General features: G+C 35.8%; 1 protein-coding gene across 6 annotated transcripts in view; it reads left to right on the forward strand.

Annotated features, from left to right (window-relative positions):
* The window catches only part of ERBIN (erbb2 interacting protein), an 86,175-nt gene that overhangs the window by 54,875 nt on the left and 18,582 nt on the right, over nucleotides 1–12,718 (forward strand). For all 6 annotated transcript variants that reach the window (XM_081318382.1, XM_081318381.1, XM_081318380.1 and 3 more), the window contains 7 exons: nucleotides 368–467; nucleotides 4,363–4,484; nucleotides 5,554–5,724; nucleotides 5,978–6,157; nucleotides 7,127–7,241; nucleotides 9,122–9,305; nucleotides 10,445–11,969. In XM_081318382.1, coding sequence (XP_081174508.1) covers nucleotides 368–467; nucleotides 4,363–4,484; nucleotides 5,554–5,724; nucleotides 5,978–6,157; nucleotides 7,127–7,241; nucleotides 9,122–9,305; nucleotides 10,445–11,969 — 2,397 coding nt within the window. The remainder of the gene's footprint in view (nucleotides 1–367; nucleotides 468–4,362; nucleotides 4,485–5,553; nucleotides 5,725–5,977; nucleotides 6,158–7,126; nucleotides 7,242–9,121; nucleotides 9,306–10,444; nucleotides 11,970–12,718) is intronic.

A 12,718-nucleotide genomic window follows, 5' to 3' on the forward strand; every position in this document is an offset into this window, starting at 1 on the left:
GACCAAAACAACAAAAAACAAAAAAAAAATGACAGAGCAAATATAGTAAATTAAGTTTTGGAGCTGCATACAGTTCTGTCTTTTATCAGTATACCTTCAGAGCTGAGAGAGGTTTCTGTGGAGTCAGGCACAAGTAGACCTTGTTGCTTTCTCCTATGCTAGCAGATTTCTGCCCCTTGGAGATCTGTAGACAAGAGTCCTTTAATAATCCAGAGCAGATTTTGAACTGGTCTCAAAGAACCATATTTTAATGTTTTACAGCAAGGTATATCAATCATTAGATGAAAAGAAAAATGAATTATAGTAGCTTAATTTACATAATTTATATATGCATTGATAATTGTTCCTTCCTGTCTTTCATTTCTAGTCTAAACCTCTCATTCCACTTCAAAAAGAGGTTGATCCAGAAACACAGGAAACCGTTGTTACTAATTATATGTTCCCACAACAACCAAGATCTGAAGATGGTGAGAATTATATTTATTGATTATTTTACAAATTGCTACTGGTAATTAAAAATATGCTTGGTGTGGATAAGTTTGCCTGACCTTAGAAATTCAAAACACCTGCAAAAGTCTTAAACATGCCTCATTGGAGAAACAAGTATTAACAATATTTAAATTCTGTAGCTCTCACCAGTATGGACGTGTTAATAGTGATATGATGACCATTAGGATTCTGAAAGATCTTTGGGGTTTGGCAAATTATAAACTTGTGAGGCAGCACCGGTTTTTCAACTGGTGGTATGCGTACTACCTGTGGTACTTTGCCACGTGGCAGATGGCATGCGACCGTCCTAGAGAAGTGTAGTCGGGGAGAGGAATGAGCCGAAGCAATCCAAGCCTGAGGGAGAGGCAGCTGCAGCTGCAGGACTGTCTGGGCTTGGCAGAAGCCCCAGGAGCCGGCAGGGCTCCAGCTGATTGGCTCCAGCTGATTGGTGCTTCCGGAAGCAGTGGAGCTAGAAGTGAACTGAAGAAAAAGGAGGTGAGGAGAGGCTATAAAAGGTGGTTTGGGCGGGAAAGGGAAAAAGAAGACAACAGGGAAAGAGAAGGATAGCTCAGCAGGTAGGGAAGAAATAGGGACAGGGAAGAAGAAGCAGCTGTTGCTGGAAGAAAAGGTCCCCTGGTTCGTTTTCTCCAGCCAGGAGAATGCAATCAGCGCTGATGAAATGAAAACCCGGCAGACGAGCATGTCGGAAAGGTGGGTTTATTTAGTTCTGGATCAGCTGGCAGCTTGATTGTGTTACCATAAGGAATTTTGTACAGTTTTTACAGCATTTTATAATTCAGAGGCTCAGTTTGCGTGCTTTGCTTATTGGAATATTTTAGTCTGTGTTTTAGGCTAGCAGTGAGTCCAAAGTGTTGACTTCCATACGTTTAATCCCTTTAAACAATTAGTTTTGCCCCCTTATCTTGAGTCTGTCTATGGCTTTTAGAAAGTTTTCTTTGTAGGTAAACAGGCTTAATTTAAGGCTAAAGCTTTTCGCAATTGCTGGAGCCTTTCAGTCTTGAGTTGCAATATTGTGACACATGACATGCCTGAGGCAGCTTAAAGAAACAAACCCAGAGTTTATGTGTTTCTTTATTTTGTGAGCCTTTCTTGCTTTGCACTTGATTCCTGTGACTTTAAGGATACAACGAAGGGATTGCGGGTGAGGGTGCATTCTTACTACACTGTGGAAAGAGTTCAGAAGGGAGAGAGGAAGAAGGGCCGACCAGTTAGCTCACGGGTCTACAAACTTAGCAACTTTAAGACTTGTGGACTTCAACTCCCAGAATTCCTCAATCAGCCATGATGGCTGAGGAATTCTGGGAGTTGAAGTCCACAAGTCTTAAAAGTGCCAAGTTGGAAGACCCCTGAGCTATCTGATAGTGGTGTATAATAATAAACATGTATAAATTCATCGTACATTTGTCAGTGCAAAGGGAAAATGATTCAGCAAAGGAACAGCCACCGAAGGAATTAAAACTGGTACTTTTTCCTTTTTTCCCTACAGTTTGTAATATTTTATTAGATTATAGAATAAAATACAAAAGCAAATAGTAGGTCATAGTGGGGAGGAAAAAGGGGGGAAAAGAGGGGGGGAGAAGGGAAAAAGAACAGACTTCCTCTGTTGCAGTAGAAGGAAGCATTAACATTGAACCATAACATTATAAACTAGCCATTTCTATAACAACAAATGAATCTAATTAGTAAAACCCCAACCCCCCCTCCCCCTTTTTTTTAGTCATCAAGTTTTTGACATCTTGCTAAGCACTGGTGGTACTCAAATATTGTCATGTGCTAAAAGTGGTACAATCTGTGAAAAGGTTGAAAAGCCCTGATCTAAACGATTGCTGTTTATAGGCACATTACACGCTGTTTATAGGCACATTACACCGTAACTGTACAGCACTTATAAATAAATGTCTTTTGTGTCTATATTCTGGCTGTAGACATGCATTGAGTAAAGAATAAGTTGGAAGATATGGCTCAGATTAAAATTAGTAGTTGACATCTACTGTTTCATATAAAAGAAAAAAATACAAGATATAAGTTAAACTGCATATAGAAGAAGCCCTCATGAAATGATTGGGAGCTGTCTGAAGTTTTGCCTTCTGGAATCCATTAGGAATGGAACCACATTATCTATTTTATAAATTACCGTATTTTCCGGCGTATAAGACGACTGGGCGTATAAGACGACCCCCTACATTTCCTGTTAAATTATAGGGTTTGGGCTATACTCGCCGTATAAGACTACCCCTCTTCCAACGCACACTAAATAAAAATTAAAAAACATCAGATTTGATTTTAATATGGTAATTTTAATTCAAATGCTTATGACATGCAGGTGCTTAGTAGGAAAACTGTCACTTATAAACATAAGGCTGTTTGTCATCAAACATGTAAACATAAAACAGTGCAAGTGGAAATAATAATAATAATAATAATAATAATAATAATAATAATAATAAGAATAATAATAATAAGAAGAAGAAGAAGAAGAAGAAGAAGAAGAATAAGGAGTTGGAGGGGACCTTGGAGGTCATCTAGTCCAACCCCCTGCTAAGGCAGGAAACCCTATAAACCCTGTAAAAAATCACAGACTGCAGCTTCTTCTCCAATTGGTCCCGCTTTCCCTGCGCAGACTAAATGGGAAATCCGCTCCAGGTTTTCCAGCCAGCCCTGTCCCTAAATTTTCAGCACCCGGCGTATAAGACGACCCCTGACTTTTGAGAAGATTTTCATGGGTTAAAAAGTAGTCTTATACGCCAGAAAATACAGTACTTCATGCTTTATCAAGTGTTTATAATTGGGATGACGAGATGAATAGATTCATTCATAATTTCTCTCATTGCTATTTATAAACATAGATAATTGAAGCCCCTAAGGCAGTCTGATCCAAAATATAAATTAACAAATTTGAAAAAAATAAGTGGTTGTTTCCGCAGCAATCTTTCAGTTGTAGTGAATACTGAAATTGTGATACTTAAAACAATTAGTAAAGGTAGTCCTTGACTTATGATGATGAGGACCCAGATTGTTGGGGGCAATTAAGCTGACTTTGTAATAATGGCGCTTGGGGTGTGTGTGAAAGCCCTAATAAGCAGGCATATACATAGAATGAAGGCTACTGCTAAGCTTGTAAGCCGCCCTGAGTCTTCGGAGAAGGGCGGGATATAAATGGAATTAAAATAAATAAATAAATAATGGAGCCTGCCAATTATGTCATAAGTCATGGTAGTCATAAAGTGGGCCCTCACACGACTGACCTGATTTTATGATCTTGTTTAAAGTTACTGCTGCTGTTGTTAATGCCAGGGTCATTAACAAACTCATTATTCACTGTTGGGCATTTTTGCTGAAAACTAGAAGTAAATGCCATTTTCCAGCAAAAACGTCATGAATTGGGGGTCACATGACCGTATAATGCTGTAAACAGCTATAAATGTAGGCAAGTTACCAGGTGCCCAGAATGCAGTCACATGATTCTGGGAGGTGGGGAGAAAAGAAGAACTGGGTTGTAAGTACCTTTTGGCTGGGGAAGCTTCCGGTGTAACTTTGAATGATCACCAAATAATGTCATTAGTTGAGGACTGACTATATAAAGATTTTATTTTATTTAAACAAGATTAAGTGATCATCCTTAGGTGTTTCAGATCTAAGTATTTTTCATTTTCATTTTCCAGTAAAGTTTATCACATCTTGACTACCTCTGTTGCCAGGTAGCAGTGGAAATGGAAACTTCCTTTCCAATTGGAGCTTGACTTAGCTGTTTATATTGCATTCAGTCTGTTTTGTTAAGAAGGTTATTAAGAAATGCTACCTGTTGTGTGAATTACTTTATTTGCTCTAACTTGCCTTTACACTTTTATTCAGTTATGTTCATATCTGATAACGAAAGCTTCAATCCCTCACTCTGGGAGGAGCAAAGGAAACAGCGTGCTCAGGTGGCTTTTGAATGTGATGAAGATAAAGATGAAAGAGAGGCACCGCCTAGAGTATGTATTTGCTTTATTTTGTTATCCTGTCTTCAGTTCATCCTTTATAGATAAAACACAAGCTGCTTTGGATGTAATATTTTGCTGAGGTGGATAATCTATAGCAATAGCACTAGGCTTATATACTGCTTCACAGTGCTTTACAGCCCTCTCTTAGCAATTTACAGAGTCAGCCTATTGCCCCCAACCATCTGAACCCTTATTTTATTGATCTTGGAAGGATGGAAGGCTGAGTTAACTTTGAGCAGCCCAGAATCAAACTCCTGGAGTCAGCAGTGAGTTAGCTCACAGTACTGTATTCTAACCACTGTGCCACCACGGCTGTCTCATGCATATCTTATTTGATCTGATGGAGTGGGCAGATAATTTTAGGGAGAGATGGTCCTACAAATAACCTGCTCTGGTGTCTTGTAGAGCTTTAAAAGTGATAACCAGCACCTTACATAGTACCGGCAAGAAAACTGAGCCAGTGCAGCTTTCATATCGGATGTGTAACATGAGCAAACTGAGGGGTGGTAGCCAACACTTCCGAACAGTCTTCAAAGGCAGCCCCATGTATAGCACATTGTAGCAGTCCAGATGGAAAGTGACCAAGGTTTGAGTGTTATCATAGATAGCCCTCACTTAATGACCATTTGAAATTACGTCAGCCCGAAATGGTGTAAAGCGCTTTTGACTGTCATAAAATGCATCCCCCCCCCACACACCTCGCATTTTGGGTGCTTGGCAGTTGGTTCACATTTATGACTGGTTGTGGCGTCCTGTAGTTACATGACTGCCATTTGTGATATTTCTGGCAGAAAACAGCAAAAAAATTCCATTGGATATGCTGGATTCACTTATCAAATATGTGGTTTGCTTAATGTCTGGCGACTTGCTGTAAAAATGGTTATAAAATAGTTTCGGGTCACATGGTGACCCTCTTAACAGCTGCCCTGATTTATAGCCAAAATTCTGTACCCTTTGCAATAGTAAATTGAGGAGTATCCTGTACTTACTGTATTGATCAAAATATGGAAACCTTTGCTGCACATTATAATTGGTTAATTTTAAAATTGATTTTATATAGGAGGGTAATTTGAAGAGGTATCCAACACCTTACCCTGATGAACTGAAGAATATGGTCAAAACTGTTCAAACAATAGTACACAGATTAAAAGATGAAGAAAACACAGATGAAACTAATAAAGAAGCAAAGCAAGAAAGCCAGCAAGTTGCAGTAAAGGATATAGGAGTAAAGGTTAGATTCAGCGTTATGTTTGAAATTGCTTAACTTTTCACCACACGTTCATTAATAATTTTTAATATTTGAACTGCATAATTTTTATTTTCATTATAGTTATTGTGAAGATAATTTTAAAAACTTACAAACAACATTCTGTACATTTTACAAGTTGTTCATCAATATAAATATATTAGAACTACATTATGTATTTTGCAATTTTGGTCAGCGATAATTAAATAAAATAATTAATTTTTGGTTAATTATTTAGACTTCAGAAATTACTCCAGTGAAAAACAAAATGGAAAATGAGCAGAATATTATGGGAAACTGTGTGCAGAAACCTGATGAATCAGATGATGAGAAGAGTATCAGAAACTCACAGGTGAACAATCAAGTTAAAGTCACAGAAAATGTGAAGCCAATTGTTAACCATGAAGATACTCTGGAGGTATTTTATATATTTCTATACTTTATTCTCTATCATTGTGGCATTAAATTTGGATAAAACATAAGGAGTGTAATATAATTTTAAATATTTTTTATAAATCTAAAACAATAACTAAACTCCCATGCATATTTCATACAGTAATTGTATAAATGCATCCTAAAACTAAAAATAGAATAATCCTATACATATCTCCCAAACCAGATTATGCATTTGAGTAGTCATGCATAGGAGTGCTCTGTTAGTTACCAACATCAAACTTTTTACTGAATAGTAAATTTTAATAAATGTGAATAATAATTTAACTAATTGTAACAAATTTCAAAAATTATTTTTATTGTCTGCAAATAAAATATGATTCTCCTACTGCCTTTATTTTTACTGTCCTAGCTTTGTAACTTTTATGAGAATTTATATTAGAAAAATTTCAATCAGCATGGTTAAAAGAAGTCAGGTATAATAAATGTTTCATTTATATAGCCTCAGGTTAGATTAGCACAAACATGCTATATACTATTACTAGTAGTATTTAGTATGGATAATACATTTTTCAGTGCATTCCTTATTTTACTATCTTAAATTAAAACACCCACTGAACTTTGAGATAACATTCTTGCAGTCTTTGATGGCAAACTCTTCTGAAGACCAGCTTTCCAAATACAGCTGTATGCCTCTTAAGGAGCAGCTTTTGTGGCAAATCTTTTAAAGCAGGGGTCCCCAACCCCCAGGCCATGGACTGGTACTGGTCTATGGCCTGTTAAGAATCAGATTGAACAGCTGGGATGAGCGGTGGGTAAGCAAGCAAAACCCAAACCATCCCCTCCGATCCTTGAAAAATTGTCTTCCCCAAAACCTGTCTCTGATGCCAAAAAGGTTGGAGACCGCTGCTTTAAGGTGTTTGTATTAATCTAAAAGGCTTTTAAAATAGATTGTAGTTATGTTGACAAACCTGATGTTCATCTTCTTTTACAGGAATCAGAAGAACTATCTTCTGATGAAGAAATGAAAGTAGCAGAAATGAGACCACCTCTCATAGAAACTTCCATTAACCAACCAAAAGTAGTAGCACTTGGCAGTAGCAAAAAAGGTAGGCATTTATTCAGTGATAAATGCTTTAAAAAGATCTGTTTCTCTTAGATGACTAAAAGCTTCAAATGGAGTTTTGCATGAAAAGTAGCATAAAAATACATTTATATTCATATAAATGTAATAAACCGCCTGAGTCCTTCGGGAATAGGGCGGTATAGAAATCTAATTAAATAAAATAAATAAAATAAAATATATATTTTTACTTACTCTCCTTCAGCCATTTGTGCCTGGATTGCAGCTATTAGGAAACAAAAGAGATCCCAGTGCTATGTAAAGGCAGATCAGTGTGCTTAAATTTGATTTTGTCACTTTTCCCAGTATTATACCTTACTTCAGTGCTTATTGTTTGGGTTTATTATAATTTGTTGTCTTTCATGTCTTCAATTTTGGATTAAACTAAATAAGCCAATTTGCCAACTATTTCATTATAATCCGCAGCCTAGTTTGTTTGATATGCTGATTATTACCTATGTTTTGTTTATTTCCTGCTTTATTGTTTATTCAGTATTGTATTATCTTAATCTGGGGGGAGTTAATATAAGTAATTAATACCAATATAGTTAGATTAGTATAATAAAGTTTTACTATTTTTGTGTTTGTAATCACTATAATTTTGTTATTTTGTTATTTTTGTTATTTGTATGCTTTAAATTTCTAGCATTTTTTAAAAAAGTGTTCTTCAATGCTTTTGCTATTTTGTAGGATTTGAACACAGAATTTGTCAGATATTTTCACTATTTAACAAACTGCTGCCTCAGGATTCCACAGATTTTTAATATATTCCGCCACAAGCTAAATACAGATAGTCCTAGAGTTACAACTACAATTGAGCCCAAAATTTATGTTGCTAAGTGAGACAGTTTTGCCCCATTTTACAACCTTTCTTGCCATACTTCGTTAAGTGAATCATTACAGTTTAGTCAGATGGTTGTTAAGTGAATCTGGTTTCCCCATTGACTTTATCAGATGTCACACAGGCTTATCACATGACACGGCAACCATTGTAAATATGAACCATTTGCCAAGCATCTGAATTTTGATCATATGATCATGGTGATGCTGCAGCAGTTGTGTGAAAAAAAGATCATAAGTCACTTTTTTCAGTGCTGTTGTAACTTTGAACAGTCACTAAATGAATTGTTGTAAGTCGGACACTTCCTGTATTTCAAGGGAAATTGAATACTTTTGCATAAAGCTGAATGCTCCAGGAAAAGTCATACAAATTACAAAACAAAGATGAATATTATTAGAAATGAGAACTACATGGAGCCATTAAATATGACTTACTATGAAATCAGAATATTATAGAACCATTTGGAAGGAAGGAGTATCTTTAACCTAATTCCAGTAGAGAAATGCTGTTTCTTCAGCCTATTCAAACTTAAAATCATTTAGGTAGTTAAGCATATTTAGTAGAGTTATATGAGCCATTCAGAGATGTTCTTCAAAAAAAAAAAATAGAAGTGTTTTTCTCAAGTTATTCCCCAAACTCCTGGGTTATTGTGACTTTTCTGCCAGTTTACTGGCACTCTGGTGGACATTCCTTTGAGAGGACATGGTGCTTCAAGCTGCAGATTTGGAGAAGCCTCAAGCCCTAATAAGCAGGCATATACATAGAATGAAGGCTATTGCTAAGCACATTGGTTTGTGCTTAAATTGTAAGCCGCTCTGAGTCTTCGGAGAAGGGCGGGATATAAATGGGATTAAAATAAATAAATAAATAAATAAATTCCAGGAAGGTGTTCCTCCAGATGAATCACAAAGGCCCTGATATTTACTGGCTATGAAAAGTCACATGTAAAGTGAATGTGTACTATAGATGTACATTTTCATGAGTTAGTAATATGAATATGCTAAATTAAATTAAATTATTTTCAGATGACAGTAAAGCAGTAGATTCTTCGTCTGATGATCCAACCCATAACAGCAATCAGAATAATAGCAATTGTTCCTCTCCTTCCCGAATGTCAGATTCAGAATCTCTAAATACTGACAGTAGCCAAGAAGCATCATTGTGTTCTCCAGACAGAGAAATTACCATGACTGTCAATACCAAAATCAGGTTTGAGAAATATTATAGTATGTCATAAGACTTTAAAATAATGATAAAATGTTTCTTTTCCCATTTTTCTATCCTCTGCAATTTTGTATCATCTGCAAATTTAATAAGAATCCTCTCTACCTCTTCCTAATTGTCATGGCATCTAGTATACTTAATTAGCTTGTTAATCAGAATATCACGAGATACTTGTATGGTTTGCTAAAGTCAGCATATATTACGGCTACTTCATTCCTTCAATTCATTAACAAAGTAACCCAATCAAAGAAATGCAGTAAGGTTAATTTGGCAGTCTTGTTCTTGACAAATCTGTACATTACATAGTTTTCAAGATGTTATAAGAATTAACTTTATAAATTTCTGAAACGTTTTTCTAAATACTGATGTCAGTTGGATTGAGTTTCTGGATATTCCTTTGCCTGTTTTTGAAGACAGGGCAACATTTCCCATCCTTCAGATATCTGGTATGTCACCAGTTCTCCAGGATTGCTCGAAGAAGGCCATTAAATGATTTCACTATCTTGTTTTGAAGATTTAAATTCATTCAGAATAAAGAGATAGTCCTTGACAGTGTTTCTGTTTGTGTAAAGCTTCAGACTATCCGTTCATCATACAATTCACAATTTCCTGGTGTATCACATTGTTTATTTGTTAGAAAATACTGACAAGATGTTTAATCCCATTATCATCTTAGATAAGTTCTATTGCTCCCCTTGCCTTGGTTGTCTGATACCTCTTCATTACCTCCCCCCCACTTATTGCTCCCTCTGTTTGCCTTATGGTCAAAAAATAAGTTTTTTTCTGCAATGTCTCCTTGCTTCAGTATTTTATTGTTTTAGTTTTATTTTAATAAAAATGAGTGATCAGATGATTTAAAATAAATTCTTGAACAGTATTTTCAATTGATATTTAATCAACTTTTTGATTATACAGTATTTGCAATTATTTATTATATTGGTATGATTATTATGTGAAATTGAATGCAAACTTAAGTAAAATCCATTGAAATCAATGGATCTTGAGTCCATTTCTTTTGTCTCTATGCATCTGGCTTAATGCTTCTTTCTTTTAAAATGCTTTTATCAAATGTGGTCATTTTATAAAATTGCTCTTGTTATATTTATGATTGCTTTATTTTACAGGGAAGAAGATGAAAATTTTAACAGTCTTTTACAAAATGGAGATGTAAATGTTCTGATAGAAGAAAAACTGAACTCTCAAGATAAAATCACAAATCTATCTGAATTCAGTTTAAATATTGAGAAGAAATTAGCTTTACTAGAGAAAGGTGTTGAACTAAACAATGCCACTGATGAGTCTCATAACTTGCATCAGATCAACAGGAATATTTGCAAATTAGCTGAAGAGGGACTACAATCTAATGTAGTGAATCAAATAAAATCAACAGAAATGTCAATTAAGGACTTGATAAATGACCATATGAAAGAAGAAATTGAACAATTGGAAAATGAAAATAAATATTCAAATGTATGTCCAGTAAATAATATCAATGGACATTCTGAAGACATGCTACACTCTGCAGGAAAGTCAGAGCTAAAGAGAAGTGCCACCATTGATACCGATTCTTCTTCAGAACTATGTCTTTCAAAAAGTACTGAAGATTTGTCTCCACAGAGGAGTGGGCCAGTGGTGAAATCCCATAGCATAACTAACATGGAGACAGGTGCTCTAAAAGTCTGTGATATTATAAATGACAGTGGATCCCAGCACCCCAATCCTGCAATAAAATCAGCAGGTATGGCTGCAGATGGAAAAAATATAGTCCGGAGTAAGTCAGCTACTGTCCTATACGATCAGCCATTACAAGTGTTTCCTGGATGTTCATCATCCTCTGATTTAATATCTACAAAAACAGCAATTAAATTTGATTTCAATCATAATCCTGAAGATACCAATACAGTTAAAGGGCAAGGACCGAATTCTCCACAACCAGTCACTACCCCCCAATATAATATACAATATAGCAGCAATATTGTACCCAAAGAGTCTTTGTGGCTCCAAAAACAAAATCCTATAGCCGAACAAAGTTGTTTGTCCTCTCAGCGCTTACCAAGGCTGGATAGTACAGAGAGCTGTACTTCTGCAAAACATTCAGCCAATATGAATTTCTCTAACCATAATAATGTTAGAGCTAGTGCTGCCTACAATATGCATCAAAGGATGGGTGGTAGGCATATGGAAATGTGGGCTGTTTCCCCAAATGATAGGCATCCTTCTAGTGCAACCCGAAATACTCTTCAGCGACAGAATAGTGTGTCTTCTACTGCTTCAGTTAATGTTGATTCTGGATCTTCACGCCGTCCTCTGGTTTCTGAGGGGGATTATTTAACGTATAGGGATTTGCATTCAGTGGGAAGAGTCCCACCCAAATTGTCAGGGCAACAGAGACCTCTTTCTGCAAGAACACATAGCATTGATGGACCAAATGTACCCCGACCTCAGAGTGCCCGTCCTTCAGCAAATGATATACCAGAGAGAACTATGTCAGTCAGTGACTTCAATTACTCAAGGACTAGTCCGTCTAAAAGAACAAATCCAAGAGTTAATTCTGAATTCTCTCTGATGGATCCTACTGGAAAAAATAAAGTTCCTCATGACTGGAGGGAACAAGTACTACGGCACATAGAGGCCAAAAAGTTAGAAAAAGTAAGCAATTTTACTTCCTCTTCTTGAATCCAGCAGTCTCTTTTTCATTAAGCTGGTAAAAGTCTGCCATTTTAAAGAATGTGTGGTTGTGATATTATAGTTTAAAATTTCAAAAATTTGTTTAGTAATAAACACATGTTCATAAAATAGGTAATTTAGCTTTAGGAATAGTAGGCTAGATATTTTATTATAATACATAGTGTGATTTGTACAGAAGGAAGAACTCTAAAATCATCAAGAAAATTATTGCCATAAAGTTAACGTTAATCACATTTAAGCAGATGAAATTCTTACCATCTTCAGCAGCATGTTTGAAATACCGACATAAGTGACATGGTTATTACTTTGCTGATAATACATTTTTTATGAAACTGATAAATATCAAATACATATTTACTTCCCAAGGGCTGATAGTAATACGGAATATGAGACTGCCTTAGACTGCTATTAAGGTTTTTAGATAGAAAGTCTGTTTGCTCTAGATTTGAATGGCAATAGCAATAGCAAATTTCTTTTCCTCTGTCCCTCCACAGAACCTTGGGAAATGATTGATGGATATTTTCTCTCTCATGCACAATATTGTATTTAATTTATGGCTACCTCGGCTTGATTTGTAAAAGTACTTTTACTATGTAGTCTTATTTTAGTTTTCTCCCTCAGCAGTATCTTTATTGGGAGAGGGAAAGCAAGAAAAAAAATGCATGGAATAAAATGACACAATTTGGGCCATATTAAGAACGTTTTGAGGG

The sequence above is a fragment of the Vipera berus genome (assembly GCF_964194415.1).
Source record: "Vipera berus genome assembly, chromosome: 2".
NCBI lineage: Eukaryota > Metazoa > Chordata > Lepidosauria > Squamata > Viperidae > Vipera > Vipera berus.